The 26,821-nt window shown below is 39.9% G+C and overlaps 1 protein-coding gene across 14 annotated transcripts in view; it reads left to right on the forward strand.

Moving 5' to 3' along the window:
• The first annotated feature begins 4,558 nt into the window (after nt 1-4,558).
• LOC136838284 (serine-rich adhesin for platelets) overlaps nt 4,559-26,821 on the forward strand; it is a 53,995-nt gene continuing 31,732 nt past the window's right edge. For 3 of the 14 annotated variants that reach the window (XM_067103149.1, XM_067103150.1, XM_067103153.1), the window contains exons 1-3: nt 4,559-4,699; nt 12,164-12,259; nt 25,189-25,583. In XM_067103149.1, the coding sequence (XP_066959250.1) occupies nt 12,173-12,259; nt 25,189-25,583 (482 nt within the window). In that variant the 5' untranslated portion in view covers nt 4,559-4,699; nt 12,164-12,172. Of the gene's footprint in view, nt 4,700-12,163; nt 12,260-13,869; nt 14,951-19,102; nt 19,364-20,367; nt 22,805-23,687; nt 23,839-25,188; nt 25,584-26,821 lie in introns of those variants that run through there. The other 11 variants (XM_067103144.1, XM_067103147.1, XM_067103155.1 and 8 more) reach the window with 10 other exon arrangements.

Genomic DNA, 26,821 nt, shown 5'->3' on the forward strand with positions numbered 1-26,821 from the left:
TCGAGTTAAATTGGTTAATTGAGGGACCTAAGACGTGTACATCTTAGATAGACGAATCCTCGAAAACTGTCGCATTTTTCAGACGGATTTCGGTCGTTTTTAACGAATTTAACGGTTAATATAATATATATTTTAATATGTATTTGCTTATTTAACATATATAAGCTCAAATTATCAACATTTGTCCTCAAAATCGAGTTAAATTGATTCATTCTGGGTCGTGGGACACGTACACCTTTGGTTGACGAATCCTCGAAAACTGTCGCAATTTTAGACGGATTTTGGTCGTTTTCGACGAATTTAAATGTTAATATAAGTTAATTTTAATATTTATTTATTAAATTAACATATTTAACCTCAAATTAATCGCTATTTGTCGTTAAAATGGAGTTCGGACTATGCAATCAGTCGTATACGATCGGAAGCTGCAAATTGTCGTAACGTCTCTGGAATTTGCTGTTTTCTTATATATTTCCTCATTATATCATTTATTTATTCATATATTTACGTTTATTTAACTTAATTAAGTATAAATTATCGATTAAATTCCATCAGAATATACGATACCGTCTATAACGTAAGGCATAAACAGACGAACATTCCTAAGCGTTATCGTACACCGAGTATCGGCGCACACCGAAACACGGAGTCAAATTAAATTTTAAATACGATTAATATACGAAATAATATTCTTATTTGTATATTTGTATTATTTAAATGTATTTAAAATACTTTAAATATTCTTCTAAGTATATATACATCGTTAAATGTATTTTAAATAATGTTTCTGGATATGTTTCGAAGCCACGCTTCGGGAGGGTGGCTGTAGGGACGAATATTTACTCTCTCTCTCTCTCTCTCTCTCTCTCTCTCTCTCTCTCTCTCTCTCTCTCTCTCTCTCTCTCTCTCTCTCTCTCTCTCTCTCTCTCTCAGATGGGTAGAAGACGATTCTCTCTCTCTCACTCTCTCTCTCTTTTCATCAGAACAGAAACTTCATGGAAAGAGAGAGAGAGAAAAAGATAGAGTAATAGTAAACGCTCTCTCTCTCTCTCTCTCTCTCTCTCTCTCTCTCTCTCTCTCTCTCTCTCTCTCTCTCTCTCTCTCTCTCTCTCTCTCTCTCTCTCTCTCTCTCTCTCTCCTCTGTTCCGTATTAATATCTGAGTTGTCTCATAACATCAAGTTTTCTCTTAAGCAAACGAAAGATTTCAAGATGATTTTTTTAATATATTATGAAAATGTCGTTCAATTCAGCCTTTAGAAAACCTTTAAATAAGACAAATAAACATTTTTATTTAGTTTTTTATTCATAAAAACAAATTAAAAAACAAAAAATGTAAAAACAATTGAAACATTCGTTTGTTTTTGGTGTCAAATCGAGACGTTGTATCTGAATGGATCTAAATTTTTCGATTTATTTAAGATTATTTTTACAATTATTTACGATTTATGGACGAATAAAGCTGTAAATATAACAAAATTAATATATTTGTTTTGTTTCTTATACATAAAAACAAATCAAAACAAATAAACAAAGAAAAAACAATTGAAACGTTCATTTGTTTTGAAGTTCACGTAGGTCTAGACATTTCCTGTTTATTTGCGATTTTTATCGCAATTTATTATAATTTAGGCAAAACAAAACCAGTAAATAAAACAAACAGACATTTTTGTTTTGTTTTTTATACACAAAAACAAATAAAAAAAGGTAAAAACAATTTAAATAGTCGTTGTTTTGAAATTCACACAGAGGTCTAGACATTTCCTGTTAATTTGCGATTATTTTTACAATTATTTACGATTTATGGATGAATAAAGCTGCAGTTATAATATAATTAATATATTTGTTTTGTTTGTTATACATAAAAACAAATTAAAACAAATAAAAATATAAAAACAATTGAAATATTCGTTTGTTTTGAATTTAGGTCTAGATATTCCCTATTTATTTGCGATTTTTATCGCAATTTAACATATTTAGGCATTGTAAAAACAGTTAATAAAACAATTTGACATTATTGTTTTATTTTTGACGCACAAAAACAATTTAAAACAAATAAACAACGTAAAAATAATGGGAATATTGATTTGTTTTGGTGTCAAATCGAGACCTACTCGTCTGAAAAATTCGAAGGATTTTGTGTATATTGGCGAATATTATCGCAAATTAGTATAATTTAGACATTAATAAAGTTTCAGATATAACAATTTAATGTATTTATTGCGTATTTTGTTCATGGAAAGACTTTGAAAGCAATGAAAGCAATTTAAAAGCAATTGAAATATTGGTTGCTTTCGTTTCAAATCGATTCGTTCTGACTGAAGCATACTAAAAAGTTCCTGTTTATTCGCGATTATTATAACAATTTCGCACGATTTATGGATGGATAAAGCTATAGATAAAACAAATTGATATATTTTATTTATTTTTATACATAAAAACAAACAAAAACAACAAAACAAGATAAAACAACAACAAAAAATAATTGTTTTTAATCTCGAATCGAGATTTTTTTGTCAGAAGCTTCCGAAACATTTTGTGTTTATTAGCGAATATTAAAGCTATTTAGTATAACTGAAGCATTGAAAAACCAGTAAATATAACAAATAAATATACAGTTTTTCTTGATTACACACAGAAACAAATAAAAACAAAGAAAACAATGAAAAACAATGGATTTGTTTTGGTCTCAAATCGAGACTTTTTTTGTCTAAAGCATCCGAAAGGTCTAAAGATTTCGTGTTTATTTACGGTTATTTATATAATCTAAATATATTTAGGCCTCAAAAACAATTAAATAAAACAAATTAATATATTTTTATTGTTTTTTACACACAAAAACAATTAAAAACAAAGAAAATTAGGAAAAAACAACGAAAATATCCGTTTGTTTTCAATTTCAAATCGAGAGGGTTTTTGGGTCTAGCAGACGACGGGCACCTGCGCCGAAGTCCCGGATGACGTCATTGGACGTCAACCCGATGTACGATAACGATTCTTCTGGTCGGTTTGATCGCGAGAGAGAGAGAGAGAGAGAGAGAGAGAGAGAGAGAGAGATAGCAGACGTGGTTTATACATCGATACGTCTGATATGCGTCGCCAATCTGTCGCTCATTCATATCGATTGCGGTTTTTCGTCTGGGAGAGAGAGAGAGAGAGAGAGAGAGAGAGAGAGAGAGAGAGTTTCCTATCAATCTATCTTTCTCTCCTTCCAGGAAGTTTCTGTTTTGAGAGAGAAAGAGAGACTTCATTACAAATCAATCTATCTTTCTCTCTTTCCATGAAAATTCTGTTTTGAGAGAGAGAGAGAGAGAGAGAGAGAGAGAGAGAGAGAGAGAGAGAGAGAATCGTATTCTAACCATCTGAGAGAGAGAAAGAGAGAGATTAAGGGAGAGAGAGAATCGTCTTCTACCTATCTGAGAGAGACAGAGATTGAGAGAGAGAGAGAGAGAGAGAGAGAGAGAGAGAGAGAGAGAGAGAGAGAATCGTATTCTAACCATATGAGAGAGAGAGAGAGAGAGAAAGAGAGAGATTAAGGGAGAGAGAGAGAGGGAAAAGAGAGAGAGATTAAGGGAGAGAGAGAGAGAGAGAGAATCGTCTTCTACCTATCTGAGAGAGACAGAGATTGAGGGAGAGAGAGAGAGAGAGAGAGAGAGAGAGAGAGAGAGAGAGAGAGAGAGAGAGAGAGAGAGAGAGACAGAAATTGAGGGAGAGAGAGAAATAGAGATATTGCGAGAGAGAGATAGAGGCAGAGAGACAGATATAGGTAATTGAAATGGAAAAGAGAGAGAGAGAGAGAGAGAGAGAGAGAGAGAGAGAGAGAGAGAGAGAGAGAGAGAGAGAGAGATTATATATATAATAATAATAATTATTATTATTATTATTATTAATAAAAGTCGAATTTTTCCGTTACGGCTCCAAGAATGTCGACGGAGTTGCCAATGCGTAAATACAACCACCTCTCATGTTTACGCTTTTCATTATAATTATTATTCATTTACGAGTCATTCATCCGTCATTCATCGATTACCCATCCTATAATGAATCCATAGACTCACCATACCTATAAAAATAATGAATAATGATTCATATTCACGTAAAAATATGATGAAATATTCTGGAAAGTTGCCAATAGCGTAATATTACGCAACGCTTATATCACGATAATTCATTATTTTCATTGGTTATTCATCGCATAATGAGGCTTTATATTCATTAATTATCATGAATAATGAATGATTGTTTACTTAGATATGATGAATAATGAATAGACGACCTATTAAACCGTTAAAACGACATAATAAGTCGCTAAGTCGCGACAATTCCTCCAAAAACGACCATTTTTTGTTGATGTTTTAGATCGAAAATCGGTTATTCATTGTATAATTAAGCATTATATACCAACATACATCGAATATAATGAACGATTATTCACTTAATCATGAACAACAACGAATAAACGACCCAAAAGTCGCCCAAAAAACGACATAAGTCGCCAAAAGTCGCCCTAAAAAAACGACGACTCCTCAACGGATGTACGATAATCGCCGCTGAAACGACAACACACAAGCAGTCGATAATCTCCAGGATCAAATATGGCCGCCAGAAGTTCCCCTATTTTGACCCCGATTTCCGGCGCCCAGGGACGACCCTAAGCGCACCCGCCGTGACGTCACGACAGCAGAGGTCATCAGGTCACTGGTGAGTCGAGCGCGACCCCCTAGGGGGCCTGGGGGGGTCAGAAATGGCCTTTGAATGGAGGTAACTTTTTTGGAGGGGGGGGTTGGTCGTTAGGGACGTGGTCCGAATTGTTTACGTATCGAGAATCTTTTTTGTTTTTCGTTTTATTCTCGTTTGTTTCTCGTTCGCGTCTCGTTTTCGTCCCGTTCGTTCGGTCGTTCGTTCGTTCGTCTCGTTTTTGCGTTTGTTTGTTTGTTTGTTGCGTCGTTTTGCGTCGATTTATTCGCTTTGAAACGAGAGGTTTTTTTTGAAGGCGCGAATCGGACCTTGTGTCGACGATCTTCTATTGTCTATTTTCCCTTCTATTGTCTATTTCCTGTCGTCTATTCTGTTTTCTATTGTCTACTCTGTCTTCCTTTGTCTATTTCCTTCTATTCTATCATCTATTATCTGTCCTGTCTCCCATTGTCTATTTCTTATCGTCTATTCTGTCTCTTATTGTCTATTTTCCCTTCTATTGTCTATTTCCTGTCGTCTATTCTGCCTTCTATTGTCTATTTCCTATCATATTTTCTATTTTCTGTTGTCTATCGTATCTTCTATTGTCTATTCTATCTTCTATTGTCTATTTTTTCTTATTTTGTGTATTCTATTGCAAATGCTATTGCCTGTCTATTGTCTATTCTGTTTCTGTTCTAGTTTATATTGTCTATTCCACCTTCTGTTGTCTATTCCCTGTTGTCTTATATCCTATCGTCTATTCCCTGTCGTCAGGTTAGGCCATAGGCTTTCGAAGGCCTTTCTATTGACTTATTCTCTATCGTCTATTCTCTATTGTCTATTCCATTCGGACCGACGTCGTAGGCCGTAGACTTTCGAAGGTCCTTACATCGTCTTGTTCTCTATTGTCTATTCCCTATCGTCTATTCCATTTGGACCAGTGTCGTAGGCCATAGACTTTCGAAGGCCGTTCTGTCGTCTTATTCTCTATCGTCTATTCCCTATTGTCTATCCCATTCGGACCGATGTCGTAGGCCATAGACTTTATCGTCTTACTTTCTATCGTCTATTCCCTATCGTCTATTCCATTCGGACCGATATCATAGGCCATAGGCTTTCGAAGGCCGTTCTATCGTCTATTCCGTTAAGGCCAATGTCATAGGCCATAGACTTTCGAAGGCCATTCTGTCATCTTATTCTCTATCGTCTATTCCCTATCGTCTATTCCATTTGGGCCGATGTCGTAGGCCATAGACTTTATCGTCTTACTTTCTATCGTCTATTCCCTGTCGTCTATTCCATTCGGACCGATGTCGTAGGAGGCTTTCGAAGGCCGTTCTATCGTCTATTCCGTTAAGGCCAATGTCATAGGCCATAGACTTTCGAAGGTCGTTCTGTCGTCTTATTCTCTGTCGTCTATTCCCTATCGTCTATCCCATTCGGACCGATGTCGTAGGCCATAGACTTTCGAAGGTCGTTCTATCGTCTTATTCTCTATCGTCTATTCTCTATCGTCTATCCCATTTGGACGGATGTCGTAGGCCATAGACTTTCGAAGGCCGTTCTGTCGTCTTATTCTCTATCGTCTATTCCCTATCGTCTATCCCATTCGGACCGATGTCGTAGGCCATAGACTTTCGAAGGTCGTTCTGTCGTCTTATTCTCTATCTTCTATTCCCTATCGTCTATCCCATTCGGACCGATGTCGTAGGCCATAGACTTTCGAAGGCCGTTCCGTCGTCTTATTCTGTATCGTCTATTCCCTATCGTCTATCCCATTTGGACCGATGTCGTAGGCCATAGACTTTTGAAGGTCGTTCTATCGTCTTATTCTCTATCGTCTATTCCCTATCGTCTATCCCATTCGGACCGATGTCCTAGGCCATAGACTTTCGAAGGCCGTTCTGTCGTCTTATTCTCTATCGTCTATTCCCTATCGTCTATCCCATTCGGACCGATGTCGTAGGCCATAGACTTTCGAAGGTCGTTCTATCGTCTTATTCTCTATCGTCTATTCCCTATCGTCTATCCCATTCGGACCGATGTCGTAGGCCATAGACTTTCGAAGGCCGTTCTGTCGTCTTATTCTGTATCGTCTATTCTCTATCGTCTATCCCATTTGGACCGATGTCGTAGGCTACAGACTTTCGAAGGCCGTTCTATCGTCTTATTCTCTATCTTCTATTCCCTATCGTCTATCCCATTTGGACCGATGTCGTAGGCCACAGACTTTCGAAGGCCGTTCTATCGTCTTATTCTCTATCTTCTATTCCCTATCGCTATCCCATTCGACCGATGTCGAGGCCATAGACTTTCAAGGCCGTTCCGTCGCCTTATTCTGTATCGCCTATTCCCCATCGCTCATCCCATTTGGACGGCGTCGTAGGCCATAGACTTTTGAAGGTCGTTCTATCGCCTTATTCTCTATCGCTCATTCCCTATCGCTCTATCCCATTCGACCGATGTCCTAGGCCATAGACTTTCGAAGGCCGTTCTGTCGCCTTATTCTCTATCGCTATTCCCTATCGCTATCCCATTCGACCGATGTCGAGGCCATAGACTTTTCGAAGTCGTTCTATCGCCTTATTCTCTATCGCCTATTCCCTATCGCCTATCCCATTCGACCGATGTCGTAGGCCATAGACTTTCGAAGGCCGTTCTGTCGCCTTATTCTGTATCGCTCTATTCTCTATCGCTCATCCCATTTGGACCGATGTCGTGAGGCTACAGACTTTCAAGGCCGTTCTATCGCCTTATTCTCTATCTTCTATTCCCCATCGCTCATCCCATTTGGACCGATGTCGAGGCTACAGACTTTCGGGCCGTTTCTATCGCCTTATTCTCTATCTTCTATTCCCTATCGTCTATCCCATTTGGACCGATGTCGTAGGCCACAGACTTTCGAAGGCCGTTCTATCGTCTTATTCTCTATCGTCTATTCCCTGTCGTCTATTCCGTTACGGCCATTAGGTTAGGTTCCTTCCCCTTTCAGATTTTTATAATTAAATTGAATTTATTGAAAAGAAATTGAAAATTGCAGAAGGATTTCAATCCTAAATTGTTGAAGATAAATGAAAATGAATTGAAAATTGAAAGTTGTGGAAGGATTTCAATCCTAAACTGTTTAAAATAAGTTAAAATTATTGAAAAATTGAAAATTGCAGTAGAATTTCAATCCTAAATTGTTGAAAATAAGTAAACTTATTGAAAATGTATTTAAAATTGAAAATTGTGGAAGGGTTTCAATCCTAAATTGTTGAATATAAATGAAAATTATTGAAAATAAATTGAAAATTGAAAATTGCAGAAGGATTTCAATCCTAAATGGTTAAAATAAGTTAAAATGATTGAAAATAAATTTAAAATTGAAAATTGCAGAAGAATTTCATTCCTACATTGTTTGAAATAAGTTAAAATTATTGAAAATAAATTGAAAATTGCGGAAGGATTTCAATCCTAAATTGTTTAAGATAAATGAAAATAAATTGAAAATTGAAAATTATGGAAGAATTTCAATCCTAAATTGTTTAAAATATATGAAAATTATTGAAATTTGAATATTGTGTAGGAATTTCAATCCTAAATTGTTTAAAATAAGTTAAAATTATTAAAAATGAATTGAAAATTGAAAAATCTGGAAGGATTTCAATCCTAAATTGTTTAAGATAAATGAAAATAAATTGAAAATTGAAAATTATGGAAGAATTTCAATCCTAAATTGTTTAAAATATATGAAAATGATTGAAATTTGAATATTGTGTAGGAATTTCAATCCTAAATTGTTTAAAATAAGTTAAAATTATTAAAAATGAATTGAAAATTGAAAAATTTGGAAGGATTTCAATCCTAAATTGTTTAAGATAAATGAAAATAAATTGAAAATTGAAAATTACGGAAGAATTTCAATCATAAATTGTATAAAATAAATTTAAATTATTGAAAATTGAATATTGTGTAGGAATTTCAATCCTAAATTGTTTAAAATAAGTTAAAATTATTAAAAATGAATTGAAAATTGAAAAATTTGGAAGGATTTCAATCCTAAATTGTTTAAGATAAATGAAAATAAATTGAATATTGAAAATTACGGAAGAATTTCAATCATAAATTGTATAAAATAAATTTAAATTATTGAAAATTGAATATTGTGTAGGAATTTCAATCCTAAATTGTTTAAAATAAGTTAAAATTATTAAAAATGGATTGAAAATTGAAAAATCTGGAAGGATTTCAATCCTAAATTGTTTAAGATAAATGAAAATAAATTGAAAATTACGGAAGAATTTCAATCATAAATTGTATAAAATAAATTTAAATTATTGAAAATTGAATATTGTGTAGGAATTTCAATCCTAAATTGTTTAAAATAAGTTAAAATTATTAAAAATGGATTGAAAATTGAAAAATTTGGAAGGATTTCAATCCTAAATTGTTCAAGATAAATGAAAATAAATTGAAAATTGAAAATTACGGAATAATTTCAATCATAAATTGTATAAAATAAATTTAAATTATTGAAAATTGAATATTGTGTAGGAATTTCAATCCTAAATTGTTTAAAATAAATGAGAATTATTAAAAATGAATTGAAAATTCTGGAAGGATTTCAATCCTAAATTGTTTAAAATAAACGAGAATTATTGAAAATAAATTTAAACTTGAAAATTGAGGAAGGATTTCAATTAAAAATGGACTTTGGACTTTGGATTGGGAAGACCTGCTGTTATTTGTATATAGTAAAATGGCTTTTTAAATGGAGAATTTATCAAGGACTTCGTTGGGACTTTTTGGGGGGCCCCTTTTGTTTCTGTGGTCCTTTTTTTGGGGGGCCCCTTTTGTTTCTGTGGGCCATTTTTGGGGGCCCCTTTTGTTTCTGTGGGCCATTTTTTGGGGCCCCTTTGTTTCTGTGGGCATATTTTGGGGGCCCCTTTTGTTTCTGTGGGCCTTTTTTGGGGGGCCCCTTTTGTTTCTGTGGGCCATTTTTGGTGGGCCCTTTTGTTTCTGTGGGCCATTTTTGGTGGGCCTTTTTGTTTCTGTGGGCCATTTTTGGTGGGCCCCTTTTGTTTCTGTGGGCCATTTTTGGTGGGCCCTTTTGTTTCTGTGGGCCATTTTTGGTGGGCCCTTTTGTTTCTGTGGGCCATTTTTGGTGGGCCCTTTTGTTTCTGTGGGCCATTTTTGGTGGGCCCTTTTGTTTCTGTGGGCCATTTTTGGTGGGCCCTTTTGTTTCTGTGGGCCATTTTTGGTGGGCCTTTTTGTTTCTGTGGGCCATTTTTGGTGGGCCCTTTGTTTCTGTGGGCCATTTTGGTGGGCCCTTTTTGTTTCTGTGGGCCATTTTTGGTGGGCCCTTTTGTTTCTGTGGGCCATTTTTGGTGGGCCCTTTTGTTTCTGTGGGCCATTTTTGGTGGGCCCTTTTGTTTCTGTGGGCCATTTTTGGTGGGCCCTTTTGTTTCTGTGGGCCATTTTGGTGGGCCCTTTTGTTTCTGTGGGCCATTTTGGTGGGCCTTTTTGTTTCTGTGGGCCATTTTTGGTGGGCCCTTTTGTTTCTGTGGGCCATTTTTGGTGGGCCCTTTTGTTTCTGTGGGCCATTTTTTTGGGGGGCCCCTTTTGTTTCTGTGGGCCTTTTTTTGGGGGCCCCTTTTGTTTCTGTGGGCCTTTTTTGGGGCGGCCCTTTTGTTTCTGTGGGCCTTTTTGTTTCTGTGGGCCTTTTTGGGGCCCCTTGTTTCTGTGGGCCATTTTTTGGGGCCCCTTTGTTTCTGTGGGCCTATTTTGGGGGGGGCCCCTTTTGTTTCTGTGGGCCATTTTTTGGGGGGCCCCTTTTGTTTCTGTGGGCCCTTTTGTTTCTGTGGGCCTTTTTTGGGGGGCCCCTTTTGTTTCTGTGGGCCTTTTTTGGGGCGGCCCTTTTGTTTCTGTGGGCCTTTTTGTTTCTGTGGGCCTTTTTTGGGGGGCCCCTTTTGTTTCTGTGGGCCTTTTGTTTCTGTGGGCCATTTTTTGGGGCCCCTTTGTTTCTGTGGGCCTATTTTGGGGGCCCCTTTTGTTTCTGTGGGCCATTTTTGGGGCCCCTTTGTTTCTGTGGGCCTTTTTTTGGGGGGGCCCCTTTTTGTTTCTGTGGGCCATTTTTTGGGGGCCCTTTGTTTCTGTGGGCCTATTTTGGGGGGTCCCCTTTTGTTTCTGTGGGCCATTTTTTGGGGGGCCCCTTTTGTTTCTGTGGGCCTATTTTGGGGGGGCCCCTTTTGTTTCTGTGGGCCTTTTTTTGGGGGGCCCCTTTTGTTTCTGTGGGCCTATTTTCGGGGGGCCTCTTTTGTTTCTGTGGGCCTATTTTGGGGGCCCCCTTTTGTTTCTGTGGGCCTTTTTGGGGGTCCCCTTTTTGTTTCTGTGGGCCTATTTTGGGGGCCCCTTTTTGTTTCTGTGGGCCTATTTTGGGGCCTTTTTGTTTCTGTGGGCCTATTTTGGGGGGGCCCCTTTTGTTTCTGTGGGCCTTTTTTGGGGGTCCCCTTTTGTTTCTGTGGGCCTATTTTGGGGGGGCCCCTTTTGTTTCTGTGGGCCTATTTTGGGGGGGCCCCTTTTTGTTTCTGTGGGCCTATTTTGGGGCCCCTTTTGTTTCTGTGGGCCTTTTTGGGGTCCCCTTTGTTTCTGTGGGCCTATTTTGGGGGCCCCTTTGTTTCTGTGGGCCTATTTTGGGGGGGCCCCTTTTGTTTCTGTGGGCCTATTTTGGGGGGGCCCCTTTTGTTTCTGTGGGCCTATTTTGGGGGGGCCCCTTTTGTTTCTGTGGGCCTATTTTGGGGGGGCCCCTTTTGTTTCTGTGGGCCTATTTTGGGGGGGCCCCTTTTGTTTCTGTGGGCCTATTTTGGGGGGCCCCCTTTGTTTCTGTGGGCATATTTTGGGGGGGCCCCTTTTGTTTCTGTGGGCCATTTTTTGGGGGCCCCTTTTGTTTCTGTGGGCCGTTTAGCTTTGATTCTGTAGCCATCCAACTCCCCTTGGTGGTACCCCCCAGGGTAGTTCTACCCCCTCTCCCAGGGTCCTCCCCTTATTAGTTCTCCCCCAGGGTCATGCAAAGGGCATGGGGCCCCAGGCCCCCCCCCCCAGTTTCAGCATATTTTTATTATGACTTAATTTCAGTCGAACTTCAGATTTGTGCATCAGTTTCACCTGTCAAGTCTCTCTCTCTCTCTCTCTCTCTCTCTCTCTCTCTCTCTCTCTCTCTCTCTCTCTCTCTCTCTCTCTCTCAATTCTGCCCAGCCACCTAGTATATATAGATATCTATTTATGTTTATTTACTTATTTATAGATGGATTTATAGAAGTATTTATAGGGTTAAGATGACCAGGATGAGTAAGGTACATCCGATCGATGGAAAGATTCCACAAAAATTAGTAAAAAAATTATAAAATCATAATTAATTCATAGATAAATAATCTTATAGGTCTTATAGGAGTTTTTACAGCACGTTAATGCTTTCTGTTCTACCCCCCGCCCCCACCCCCGCAGGATCATGCTATGGGAGCATGTTACTCTAAGAAAGCCGCAAAAGCCGCTCTGAAGAAACACCGGATGGAGCAGCGACCGACCACCAACAACAAGAAGGTGAGTGGCTGAGTGTGGGAGGGAATTGGTCTCTTTCTGATATATATATTTTATTTTTTAATTTTTATTGAATTTTATGGCTATTTATCTCTTTATTAATGTGTTTATATATATATTTATTTAATGATTTACCTATTTGTTTATATATAAATATGTTTGGGTGCCTTGATGAGGAAGGAATTACCCTCTTTCCGATATATAAATATTTTAATTTTTATAGAATTTTATGGTTATTTATCTGTTTATTAATGCGTTTATGTATATTTATTTGTATTTATTTATTTATTTATTTATTTATTTATTTATTTATTTATCTAATATATGTGAGGGTGCTTGGATTAGGAAGGGAATTAGCCTCTTTCCGATATATATACGTATATATTTTCTAGGCTTTTTGTGTCATTTCTTTGTTTGTCTATATATATAAATTCTCTCTCTCTCTCTCTCTCTCTCTCTCTCTCTCTCTCTCTCTCTCTCTCTCTCTCTCTCTCTCTCTATATATACTATATATATATCTATATATCTATCTATATCTATCTATATATTTAGACAGCTTATCCTAGTCATGGCTCCATTCTGGCTGGCTCCCTGTATTGATCCACTTGGCTCTCTCTCTCTCTCTCTCTCTCTCTCTCTCTCTCTCTCTCTCCTCTCCCTCGCAGTTTCCTGTAGTTTCTTGAGTCGTTAGGGAGAGAGAGAGAGATTGAGAGAGAGAGAGAGAAAGAATCATGAGAGAAAGTGAGAGATAGAGAGAGAGAGACTGAGAAAGGTATAGATAGAGAGATTGAGAGAAAGACTGGGGAGAGAGAGAGAGAGAGAGAGAGAGAGAGATTGAAAGCTAGAATGATCTAGAGAGAGAGAGAGAGAGAGAGAGAGAGAGAGAGAGAGAGAATGCACAGTGGTGGTGAGGAGTCAGCTGATTTCCTCTCTTTCTCTCAACCATCGACTGACCTTGAGACACCTCTCTCTCTCTCTCTCTCTCTCTCTCTCTCTCTCTCTCTCTCTCTCTCTCCTGCGACAGGAGATGATGACTCACCCTGCTGGTGGAATTTCCCTCTCTCTCTCTCTCTCTTTCTCTCTTTCTATTTCTGTCTTGCATTCTCTCTCTCTCTCTCTCTCTCTCTCTCTCTCTCTCTCTCTCTCTCTCTCTCTCTCTCTCTCTCTCAATTATTGTCTTATTATATGGTTATTCTGGTTTGACTTTTGCTCTCTCTCTCTCTCTCTCTCTCTCTCTCTCTCTCTCTCTCTCTCTCTCTCTATATATATATATATATATATATATATATATATATATATCTCTCTCTCTCTCTCTCTCTCTCTCTCTCTCTCTCTCTCTCTCTCTCTCTCTCTCTCTATATATATATATATATATATATATTTCTCTCTCTCTCTCTCTCTCTCTCTCTCTCTCTCATGTTTACGTAGGTCCGACCTAGCTTATGTTAGGTCAGGACAACTCTCTCTCTCACGTGTGTATGTGCTTGCGTCCTTAACTCAGTGTCACTGCAGTGGCCCACCCTCTCTCTCTCTCTCTCTTTCTCTCCCTCTCTTTCTCTCCCTCTCTCTCCCTCTCTCTCTCTCTCTCTCCCGCAAGAAAACCAATATTCTTCAGTCTGGTCGGGTGGGGCCAAGTGCAAGGTAGCCATCTCTCTCTCTCTCTCCCTCTCCAGCACACCATATCTTCACCATCAACGATGGTGAAGATCTAAATAGTGTCTAGTTATACAGTGACGTCATTCTGCGCGGTGATGGTGACGGTGAAATTGGATTGACGGTGAAATCGACGGTGATATTAGGCGATTTCGAATAATATTTTTTGTCACGATTTGCCCATGTTTTGCGTCGCGCCATGACGGAAATTTTTCCAGAGCATCGAGATCATTTTGTTTTTTGGTTGATTTCTATCTACCTGGCGGTCGAATTGGCTTTTAATTGTCACAAGTATTTAGCTTAGTCCTTTATCTATTAATTGCAGTCGTTGAAAACACCGTTGCACCGTCCGGGAACACGGAAGTGGGCGGAGAAAGACGGAGAAAAAGTGACATTTTAGAGAACCAATTTTCCCCCGAAGAGAAAAATATTTCTTCTATATATTTCTAAAACTCAATGTTGTGATGACGTCATCGAAATCCTCCTTATTGATTGGCTGCAGTGCTTGGTGACGTCATCGTAAGCCTAAATATCGATTGGCTGCTTGCAGTGTTTGTGTGTGGTGATGATGATGATGACATCATCATCATCATCATCATCCTCCTAAACCCTGGCAATCGATTGGCTGCAGTGTCAGTCAGGTCGTTCACATTCTAATCGCTGATTGGTCGCATTGACATGCCCGTGGAAATCGACGCCGCTGATTGGTCGAAACGCGACGCGACGTCGTCGAATTGCTTAATTACCTAATCTCAGCTGATTGGTTTGGCATCGATGACGTCATTAGCAATCGAGTCAATTGATTGGTTGACGGTTATGGCACCGATGACGTCACGGAAATCGAGTTCATTGATTGGTTGATTGCTTTGAAAGGGGGAGGAGCCAGAGAGACAAATCTTCGAGAAGTTCTTTTTTGGGGGGGTTTTTGTTGATAGACTCCCGAATTTGAAAGTCAGTGTCTGCCCGACTTTGACGCCGTAACGACGCCCCTCTACTTCCGGAGGCGCTGCAGGGGGCGGCCGGATGACCGTTGATAAAAAGGTATTATTTATTAATATTATTATTATTATTATTATTATTATTATTTATTGTTATTGTTATTTATTATTATTATTATTATTATTATTTATTATTATTATTATTTATTATTATTATTATTATTATTCGACGCAGAATCTTCTGGAAAACGGTGGTCGCTATAGAGAGAGAGAGAGAGAGAGAGAGAGAGAGAGAGAGAGAGAGAGAGAGAGACTTTATATGACATGAGAGAGAGAGAGAGAGAGAGAGAGAGAGAGAGAGAGAGAGAGAGAGAAATTTTATATGACATGAGAGACAGTGTGTTTGTGAGAGAGAGAGAGAGAGATTTTATATGACAGGAGAGACAGTGAGAGAGAGAGAGAGAGAGATTGTGTATGTGTGTGAGTGTGTCTAAATGTAAGGAGAGAGAGAGAGAGAGAAAGAGAGACAGAGAGAGAGAGTTAATATGAAAGGAGAGAGAGAGAGACAGAGAGAGTGTGTCTACGTATAAAGAGATAGAGACAATAAAAAGAGAGAGAGAGAGAATTATTATTATAGGAGAGAGAGAGAGAGAGAGAGAGAGAGAATTATTATTATAGGAGAGAGAGAGAGAGAGAGAGAGAGAGAATGAATTATTATCATAGAAGAGAGAGATAGATCCACACACAAAACCATAAACCACCCTCTCTCTCTCTCTCTCTCTCTCTCTCTCTCTCTCTCTCTCTCTCTCTCTCTCTCTCTCTCTCTAACTACAGCAGAGTCAGTATCCACCTGTCTCTCGACAAACCCAGACGTCCCACCACGAACACGGTCCTTTCCCCCCCCAAAAATAACGGTCCAGGACCCGTTATCGATCCCCGGACGTTACCGAATCCCCAACAACCCCTTCTCCAACAAAGCATCTCCAATCACAACCCCAGCAGTCGCTTTATAATCCTGAAATACCCCGACATAAGGAGGGAGATATCCAGCCTTTTCTACTCTTGAGCCTTCCATGAGATATAGTTCCTTCCCTCAGTGTCAGCGTGTGTGTTCTTGCGTTTGTGTGTCCGTCACGCTTTTGTGGGCCGTGGATTTCAGTGGATTTAAGCGGCGTTTCCATGTGGGATTCATTCGATGGGGATTATTGAGATTTTAAAAGGATTTCGAAGGCAGAATTTGGATCCAGACCTTTTACTTCTCAATGTCAGTGTTGGTGTGTCCGTCACGCTTTTGTGGCCCGTGGATTGAAGCCGTGTTTCAGTGTGGACGTTTTAGGGATTTCAGGGATTAAATTTTAAGGTGGATTGTGGACATTTTAAAGGGTTTATTTAAGGTGAACTGGATTTTTAAGGCAAAGAGGGATTCATTTGATGTGAAATAAAAAAAATGGACATTGTAGGGATTTGATGTGAAATGTGGACATTTTAGGGATTCAAACAAATTTGTACATTTTAAAGGGATTTAAGGTGAAATGTGGACATTTTAGGGATTTAAAAAATGTGGACATTTTAAAGAGATTTAAGGTGAAATGTGGATATTTTAGGGTTTTAAAAAATGTGGAAATTATAGAGATTTAAGGTGAAATCTGGACATTTTAGGGATTTAAAAATGTCGACATTTTAAAGGGATTTAAGGTGAAATGTGGACATTTTAGGGATTTTTAAAATGTGGACATTTTAGAGGGATTTAAGGTGAAATGTGGACATTTAAGCTATTTAAAAATGTGGACATTGAAGGGATTTATAACAGGTGAAATATGGACATTTTAAAGGGTATTTATAATGTGAATTGTGGACATTTTAGGGATTTCAAGAATGTGGACATTTAAGGGATTATTTTAAAGTGGAATGTGGACATGTTAATGATTAATTTAAAGTGAAATGTGGACATTTTAAAGTGTATTTTTAAATGTAAGCTGTGGACATTTTAGGGATTTCAAGAATGTGGACATTTAAGGGATTATTTTAAAGTGAAATGTGGACCTTTTAATGATTAATTTAAAGTGAAATCTGGACATTTGAGGTGAACTGGATTTTCATACACGGAATCAAAAGGACTGTTTACAATCTCTCTCTCTCTCTCTCTCTCTCTCTCTCTCTCTCTCTCTCTCTCTCTCTCTCTCTCTCCGTCAGCTAGTGCAGAGAGGAGAACGGAAGTGACGTCACGCCTGGCGGAAGTCAGATATCGCGTGGAGACTGGTGTTTGGAATTCCAGTCTCACGGGTTTTGTTCTCTCTCTCTCTCTCTCTCTCTCTCTCTCTCTCTCTCTCTTCTTGTCAATATTTGGTACCAATACTTTGACCTCTGTCCCCTTATATATATTTATATTCATATATATAAATATATATAAGTCTGGTGAAACTATAAAAAAAATATCTGCTTGGTGACATCCCTGGTGGAGAAAAGTTGCTGGCTTGGTGAAACTATAGCAAAAATATAATCTACTTGGTGGTATTCCTGGTGGAGAAAAGTCGCTGGCTTGGTGAAAGTGTGGAACGACCCGTTTTGCGGAGGAAAGTGGCCGGCTTGGTGAAAGTACGCCGAGAAAGTTGCTGATTTGGTCATGTTTCAGGTGGAGGAAAGCTGCGAGTCTGGTGAAAGTATGACAGGAAATTTGCTGGTTTGGTGAAAGTGTGACTCAAAAAATATCTGTTTGGTGAAAGTGTGACTCAAAAAATAGCTGTTTGGTGAAAGTGTGACTCAAAAAATATCTGTTTGGTGAAAGTGTGACTCAAAAAATATCTGTTTGGTGAAAGTGTGACTCAAAAAATAGCTGTTTGGTGAAAGTGTGACTCAAAAAATATCTGTTTGGTGAAAGTGTGACTCAAAAAAATAGCTGTTTGGTGAAAGTGTGACTCAAAAAATAGCTGTTTGGTGAAAGTGTGACTCAAAAAACATCTGTTTGGTGAAAGTATGACTCAAAAAATAGCTGTATAGTGAAAGTATAACTAAAAAAAAAAGCTGTTTGGTGAAAGTATGACACAAAAAATTGCTGGTTCAGTGAAAGTACATTCGCCAACATTCCTGGTGAGGAAAAATTGCTGACTCAGCCAAATGTCTGATGAATGAAAATTGCTGATTCGGTCAAAGATCTGGTAAACAAAAATTGCTGGTTTGGCCAAATTCCTGGTGGAGAAAAATTGCTGATTTGGCCAAATTCCCAGTAGAGAAAAGTTGCTTATTTGACCAAATTCCCAATTAAGAAAGACTGCTGATTCGGCCAAATTCCTGGTGGAGAAAAATTGCTGATTCGACCAAATTTCCGGTGAAGAACATGGCTGATTCACTAAATTTCCAATGAATAAAAACTGCTGATTCTGCCTAATTCCCAGTAAAGAAAAGCTGCTGGTTTGGCCAAATATTTGGTGAAGAAAAATTGCTGATTCTGCCTAATTCCCAGTAAAGAAAAGTTGCTGATCTGGCCAAATATCCAATGAAGAAAAACTGCTGATTTGGCCAAAATATCTGGTGGAGAAAAATTGCTGATTCAGCCAAAGATCAGGTGAAGAAAAATTGCTGATTTGGCCAAATTTGTCTTGAAGAAAAACTGCTGATTTGGCCAAATATCCGGTGGAGAAAAATTACTGATTCAGCCAAAGATCAGGTGAAGAAAAATTGCTGATTTGGCCAAATTTGTCTTGAAGAAAAACTGCTGGTTTGGCCAAATTCCTGATAAAAAAAAAAACTGCTGGTTTGGCCAAATTCCTGATGAAGAAAAAATGCTGATTCGGCCAAAAACCCAGTGAAGAAAAATTGCTGATTCAGCCAAATATCCAATGAAGAAAAACTGCTGATTTGGCCAAATATCTAGTGAAGAAAAACTGCTGATTTTGGCCAAATATCCAATGGAGAAAAGTTGCTGGTTTGGCTAAATTTATGGTGAAGAAAAATTGCTGATTCACCAAATTTCCAGTGAATAAAAACTGCTGATTCTGCATAATTCTCAGTGAAGAAAAATTGCTGATTTGGCCAAATATCCAGTGAAGAAAAATTGCTGATTTGGCAAAATTCTTGGTAAAGAAAAACTGCTGATTCTGCCAAATATCTGGTGGAGAAAAATTGCTGATTCAGCCAAATATCTGGTGAAGACAAAAACTGCTGATTCACCAAATTTCCGGCAAAGAAAAATTGCTGATTCGGCCAAAGATCTGGTGAAGAAAAACTGTTAGTTCGGCCAAACTCCTGGTAGAGAAGAATTGCTGATTCGGCCAAATTCTTGGTGAAGAAAACCTTCAAGTTATGGTGAAAGCACGATGACTCGTACGCCGTGCGAGAGACTGAGTCGGCCCATATGACTCGCACCGACGAGAACCCGGGCGACTCGGACTCCAGCATAGACGACTCGCCTGAGGCCCCGGACGACGATGAGGACTCTCGGCCTCACGGCGGCGCGGTCGCGAGACCCGCGCCCTTGGTCCACTCCCTCGTGTGGCGCTTCTTCAGATGTCTCGGATCTGTGAGTTTTACGGTGGTGGTGGCGGCGGGTGGTGGGCGGCATGTCGTCTCTGGTGGTGGTGGTCCGTAGTTCAGTAGTTCAGGGAGGTTTATTTGATATATATATGTTGGTTTGGAGTGCCAGGATGTGGATGGTAACTTTCCTCTTTCCTCTTATTATTATTATGATTATTATTATTATTATTATTATTATTATTATTATTATTATTATTATTGGTTAATGTCAGTTTTTATTTTGATGTGCTTGGATGAAGAAGGTAACTTTCCTCTTTTAGGATTTATATATTTTTAAGTTTATTATTATTATTATTATTATTATTATTATTATAAAATTGCTTAGATTAATTAAATGTTGAATTTAAGTTTAATATTTTTTGTAATTTATTATTATTATTATTATTATTATTATTATTATTATTATTTTAAAACTTGTTAAATTGACTTTATGTTGAATTTAAGTTTAATATTTTTTTTAATAAATTATTATTATTATTATTTTTCAATTGGCTCTCTCTCTCTCTCTCTCTCTCTCTCTCTCTCTCTCTCTCTCTCTCTCTCTCTTCCTTCTTTCTTTTACTCAATCTCTCTCTCTCTCTCTCTCTTTCCCTCGTTCTCTACCTCAATCTCTCTCTCTCTCCCTCTCTCCCTCAGTCTCTCTCTCTCTCTCTTTTACTCAATCTCTCTCTCTCTCCTTCTTTCTTTTACTCAATCTCTCTCTCTCTCTCTTTCCCTCGTTCTCTACCTCAATCTCTCTCTTTCTCTCTCTCTCTCTCTCTCTCTCTCTCTCTCTCTCTCTCTGCACATTCTCATAATATTGGCGAGCCTGGGCCGCCGCCGCCGCCCAGTGTTGCCAACGCGGCATCTTGTGTATTTTTTGCAAGTACTCACCCCTCGCGAGTTGCCAATTCGACCCTTAATTACCCCTCAACATAAGGTCGAGATTAGATCGCCGAGGGCCCAGATAAAGGAACTGAGAGAGTTGCCTGTTTGTGTATTTTCTCGGAGTGGCGTTGCTTACCCACCACCCCGATAGATTTAGTCCCGTGCTCCATTTTGTGTTGATCCGATGCGTTTCAGGAACACCAGGGTGTTCTCCGGTGTTCACGGGTGTTCTAGGGTGTTCCCTGCGTTCCCACGGGGTGTCTCGTTGCGTGCAACGTCGTTTGAAGACGGGATTTTACCGAATTTCTAGGGAGAATTTTCAGACGGATGGGTTGATTGTTCAGTGGTGCGTGATCCATTTTGTTGTGTTCATCCCGTGTTCAGGAACACCAGGGTGTTCTCCGGTGCTCTGAGGTGTTCTACGGTGTTGTCTGCGTTTGTGGGGGGGTGTCTCGTTGCGTGCAACGTCGTTTGAAGACGAGATTTTACCGAGTTTCTAGGAAATATTTTCGGACGAATGGGTTGATTGTTCAGTTGTGTGTGCTCCGAATTGTGGTGTTCATCCTGTGTTCACGGACACCCAAGTGTTCTGCGGTGTTCTACGGTGTTCTCTGCGTTCATACGGAGTGTCTCGTTGCTTGCAACATTATATAAAGACGGGATTCAAGCGGATTTTCAAGGAAATATTTGCTGACAGTAATAGAGTCTGTTCTGTGTGCCCGATTCTGTTGTGTTCAGGAACATCCCCAAAGTGTTCTCCTGTGTTCACTGGTGTTCACTGGTGTTCTCTGCGTTTGTGTGGGGTGTCTCGTTGTGTCCAGCATCGTTTGAAGACGGGATTTTAGCCTATTTTTAGAAAATATTTACAAAAGAATGGAATGACCACAGCTAGCTTTCCCAAGTGCTTGCGTTCGAAAAACCCCGACATAAACGCTGGTTTAAACCAGTTTTATACCCTTGTGGCATTCGGTTTAAGCGAGTTTTATTCATGTCTTGTTTGGTTTATCTGAAGTGTTCCTTAAAACGCAGTTAAATCCGAGTTTTAAACTCGGGGTGACTCTTCCTGTCTAGAGTGTGACTTGGTGTTTTGAGAGCTAAGCCCCTCTTGGCTGGGGTGGGCACGTAGTGTTTTGTGGTGACGTCAGAGTCATACCTCTCTCTCTCTCTCTCTCTCTCTCTCTCTCTCTCTCTCTCTCTCTCTCTCTCTCTCTCTCTCTCTCCATAACTTTCTCTGTAACTTTCTCTCTCATTCTCTGTGTCATTCTCTCTCTTAATCCAGTGGCCTGGTTGAACTGTTTTGATAATACTATTAATCTCTCTCTCTCTCTCTCTCTCTCTCTCGCTCTCTCTCTCTCTCTCTCTCTCTCTCTCTCTCTCTCTCTCTCTCTCTCTCTATGTCGCTGCCAAGGTATCTCAGACACCCACAAGCATGCCAGTTCTCAGGGCAAAGTACCCCCGTTTCGACCGGGGGCGCTGCTACCCCAAATTCTCCTCCTGGGGGGAGATAACGAGGTCCACCCTGTGGGAGGGAGCCCGGAGACGATCCCCCGAGGGTGCCCCGATGCCCTGCGATGCCCAGAACCCGGGGCACGGCAGGGCCTCGTCGCGTACAACGTCCGAAAGTCATGTGACTTGTGGTCATCAGAATTCTCATTCCAAAGTCTCTGTCCCGTGGGTGGTACCCCGGGGGCGATCCCCCGGGCGTCCCCCGGGGTCCTGCGATGCCCAGAGTGATGCCCACCAGAATCCCGAGCAGGGGCGTGACAGACAGACGCGCACGGACAATATCCCGAGATTACTAAGGCAGGGAACTTATACAATAGAACGTTGCACCGATTCTGGTGAGATTAAGCAGGAGATTACTCATGGAAGTAATCAGGAGATTACTAATGGAAGTAAGCAGGAGATTACAGTTGGAAACAAGGAGGAGATTACGAATAGAATTCAGCAGGAGGTTACAAATCAGCGGGGGATTACAAATGGAAATAAGCAGATGACAAATAAAATTCAGCAGGAGATTACAGACGTGATTCAGCATGAGATTACTAATGGAACTCACGTCGATTTGATCTGTGATACTTATCCCGAGATTACCAGAACTCATTCAGAGATTACTAGTCACAGGAAGGGGATTACTGAGTGTATTAACCCGGAGATTACTGAGTGTATTAACTACGGGATTACTGAATGTAATAGGCCGGAGATTACTGAGTGTAGCAACCCTGGGATTACTGGCACTTCCACGGGGATTACCAGTCACAGGAAAGGGATTACTGAGTCTAGTAACCCTGGGATTACTGGCACTTCCATGGCGATTACCAGTCACAGGAAGGAGATTACTGAGCATAGTAACCACCGGGTTACGAGTAATTCAAAGATTACTGATTACAGTAGTGTAGAGATTACTGGGATTACGGATTACGGCGGCACAAAGGAGATTAATAATAAGATTACCTGTGCAACACAGAGGAAGGAGATTACCATAAATGGGATTACCGGCGCGATTACTGGCGCGATTACCGTCCTGAAGACGAGAAGAAAGTCCTTTATACCCAAAGTAGTAAGTAGTAAAAAATATATAGTAAATATTTATAGTAAATTTATGAATGAAATTAGAGAATATAATTATATTTCTGAATGGGGGAAACAATAACGAGCGATAACTACCTCTGTTGAGCGATACTTTGTGGGGATGGAAAGTATTTCCATTATATTCTTATGGGGGAAATTATGCTTCCCGTATGGTTTCGTCTCGTTTCAAAGTGCTTCGATTTTCCTTTAACTTGCATGGGAGTAAATTGAGGCGAGCGGTAAATACATCCTTTGAACGATGACTTGTGGGAACAGGAGGTATTGCCATTATATTCTTATGGGGGAAATTAGTCTTCCCATTGGGTTTCGTCTCGTTTCAAAACGCTTCGATTTTCCTTTAATTTAAATGTGAATAAATTGAGGCAAGCGTTAAATACCTCCATTGAACGATACTTCGTGGGAACGTGACTCATATCCATTATAACCTTACAGGAATAATTAATCGTTCCATTAAGTTTCGTGTAGTTCCAAAATGCTTCCGTTTTCCTTTAATTTAAGTGGGGGTAAATTAACTCAAGTTATAAAGTCGACCTTTGAACGATACTTTACGGGAACGTGACTCATTTCCATTATATCCTTATAGGAATAATTTATCGTTCCATTAAGTTTCGTGTCGTTTCAAAATACTTCGTTTTTTCCTTTACATTTAAAGGGTGAATTTGACGTCTGTGACCTTGAAATACCCTCCCCCCCCCGAAGGGAGATGATGATGTTGCCATATTGTGGGTCGGTGATTACGATTGCCATATGATGTTTTTAGACTGGGATACGTGATTCTCTCTCTCTCTCTCTCTCTCTCTCTCTCCTTATCAGATAAACCGAGGGTGGATATCAATACTGAATCTCAGTATTGCATTCGACACCGTTGGTGAAATAGCTCTCAGTCCTGTGATCTCTCTCTCTCTCTCTCTCTCTCTCTCTCTCTCTCTCTCTCTCTCTCTCGTATAGAGAGAGATGGAGAGACAGTCTCACTTGCCTGTTCCTCAATGGAGGCTGAGAGAGGTTGGTATATATATATATATATATATATATATATATATATATATATATATATATATATATATATATATATATTCCTGGGAATCTAGTGCTTGGAATTGTACCAATCCATGGAAATCCAACGTCAGGGGTTGTACCAATTCCAGGGACTCTAGTGCTTGGAATTGTATGGTTCCTGAAACTCCAGTGCTTGGAATTGTACCAATTCTTGGGATTCCAATACTGGGTATTGCACTGGAATCTACTGTAAAGCTGATTCCTAGGAATCCAAGTCTTGGAATTGTACAATTCCAGGGAAACTAGTGCTTGGAATTGTATCAGAATCTTACTTTGATCCCTGGGAATGAAATGCTTGGAATTTTACCAATTCATGGAACTCCAGTGCTTGGAATTGTACTGGAATCTAGTGCTCTAATTCCTGGGAACCCTGTGCTTGGAACTGTACCAATTCCTGGGATTACAACACTTGGGTTTATATTGGAATGTAGTGCTCTAATTCTTGGGAATCCAGTGCTTGGAAATGTACCAATTCCAGGAAATCTAGTGCTTGGAATTGTACTGGAATCTAATGCTCTGATTCCTGGGAATCCAAATCTTGGAATTTTACCAATTCATTGGAATCCAATGCTTGGAATTGTACCAATTTCTGGGAATTCAGTGCTTGGAATTGTACCAATTTCTGGGAATCCAGTGCTTAGAATTGTACCAATTCCAGGGAATCTAGTGCTTGGAATTGTACCTGAATCTTAAGCTCTGATTCCTGGGAACCCAAATCTTGATATTGTACCAATTCCTGGGACTCCAGGGCTTGGAATTGTATCAGTTCCTGGGAATATAGTGCTTGGAATTGTACCAATTCCAGGGAATCCAGTGCTTGGAATTGTATCAGAATCTTACTTTGATTCCTGGGAGTCAGATGCTTAGAATTGTACCAATTCCAGGGAATCTAGTGCTTGGAATTGTACTGGAATCTAAAGCTCTGATTCCTGGGAATCCAGTGCTTCGAATTGTACCAATTCCTGGGATGCCAGTGCTTTGAAATGTACCACTTCCTGACATTCCAGTGCTTGGAATTGTATCAGAATCTTACTTCGGTTCCTGGGAATCTAAATCTTGGAACTGTACCAATTCTTGGGACTCCAGTGCTGGGAATTGTACCAATACCTGACATTCCAGTGCTTGGAATTGTATCAGAATCTTTCTTTGATTCATGGGAATCCAAATCTTGATATTGTACGAGTTTCTGGGACTCCAGTGCTTGGAAATGTAATGATTATTATTATTATTTATTATTATTATTATTATTATTATTATTATTATTATTATTATGATGTCGTTTCTCTCCACACCCAGGCGCAGAGGGGGAGTGGTTCAACCGCAACAGCGAACAACAACAACAACATCAACAGCAAAAAGGGCGCAAACAGCCACAACAACAGCCGCAACAGCCGCAACAACAGCCGCAACAGCAAGAGCAACAGCCGAAGCAACTCCAACAGCCCAAAGAGCGATGGACAGGACAGAGGTCTGCCTCTGGACGGGCAGAACGCCTTAGGGGGAGGAGGTGTTGGAGGTGTTGGAGGAGGAGGAGGAGGAGGAGGCGTTGGAGGAGGCGGACAGCGGAACAACAACGGCAGCAGCAGCAGCAGCAGCAGCAATGGGGCCAAGCGAGGGCTCAAGTTCGGGTCGCGGAACGGCGGGGACCAGGCGAAGAGCCGGACGCCTAATTTGAACGTTCCCGGGTCCAGGTGGGTGCCTGTCTTTGGTTTTTGGGGGGTGTGGGGTGTGGGGTGGGGTGGTGGGGGGATTTCACCTCTCTCTCTCTCTCTCTCTCTCTCTCTCTCTCTCTCTCTCTCTCTCTCTCTCTCTCTCTCTCTCTCTCTCTCTATTTTTTATCAAATACAATTTTAAGGTAATGATGAAAATTCATATATTTACTCTCTCTCTCTCTCTCTCTCTCTCTCTCTCTCTCTCTCTCTCTCTCTCTCTCTCTCTCTCTTTTTTATTAAATACAATTTTAAGATAATGATGAAAATTCATATATTTATTTACTCTCTCTCTCTCTCTCTCTCTCTCTCTCTCTCTCTCTCTCTCTCTCTCTCTCTCTCTCTATTTGTTATTAAATATAATTTTAAGATAATGATAAAAATTCATATACTCTCTCTCTCTCTCTCTCTCTCTCTCTCAACTAATCCAACAGATGTTTCACATAAAGCTTTTTGTCGTATTATGGTCAAGTTCTCTGGTAAAGTCATTCAAATATCTCTCTCTCTCTCTCTCTCTCTCTCTCTCTCTCTCTCTCTCTCTCTCTCTCTCTCTCTCTCTCTCTCTCTCTCTCTCTCTCTCTGCCGGGTAATCCGCGGTAACGGGATTACTCTCCCGGGGATTACCAGTCTCAAGTAGGTTACTCTCTTAAGGTCTTTGGGGGGTAATTCAATTAAAGGGCTTGGGTAACCAGGCAGCCATTTAAGCTGCGAATTTCTCGAACGTCTTTTGTTTTGTTTCCTGGTCTCATTTGCTCAATAGATTTCGAATTGGGGCTCTCTCTCTCTCTCTCTCTCTCTCTCTCTCTCTCTCTCTCTCTCTCTCTCTCTCTCTCTCTCTGGAGAAGGGGAGAGAGAGAGAGAGAGAAAGATGATGTAATAAGATTGACTGTCAACCCTTTTGCTGATGATGACACCTCCTTGTTATGCATTCTCTCTCTCTCTCTCTCTCTCTCTCTCTCTCTCTCTCTCTGGGACATTCCTCTGTCCCTCTCCCTCCCTCCCACTCCCTCCCTACCCCCCCTCTCTCTCTCTCTCTCTCTCTCTCTCTCTCTCTTTCTCGCAGCAGGAGAGGATTATATATCAGTTGACACTTGTGCCTACTGCCTACCACAAGTGCCATGCTGGAGTACACAGTAACTATTACGGTGTAAATACTCAGCCTCTCACACGTTCTGCGTACACCCTGTGTACTTATGCGTAGTCCCTCTTGTGTGTACTTT

This window comes from Macrobrachium rosenbergii, unplaced genomic scaffold (genome assembly GCF_040412425.1).
Source record: "Macrobrachium rosenbergii isolate ZJJX-2024 unplaced genomic scaffold, ASM4041242v1 60, whole genome shotgun sequence".
Classification (NCBI taxonomy): domain Eukaryota; kingdom Metazoa; phylum Arthropoda; class Malacostraca; order Decapoda; family Palaemonidae; genus Macrobrachium; species Macrobrachium rosenbergii.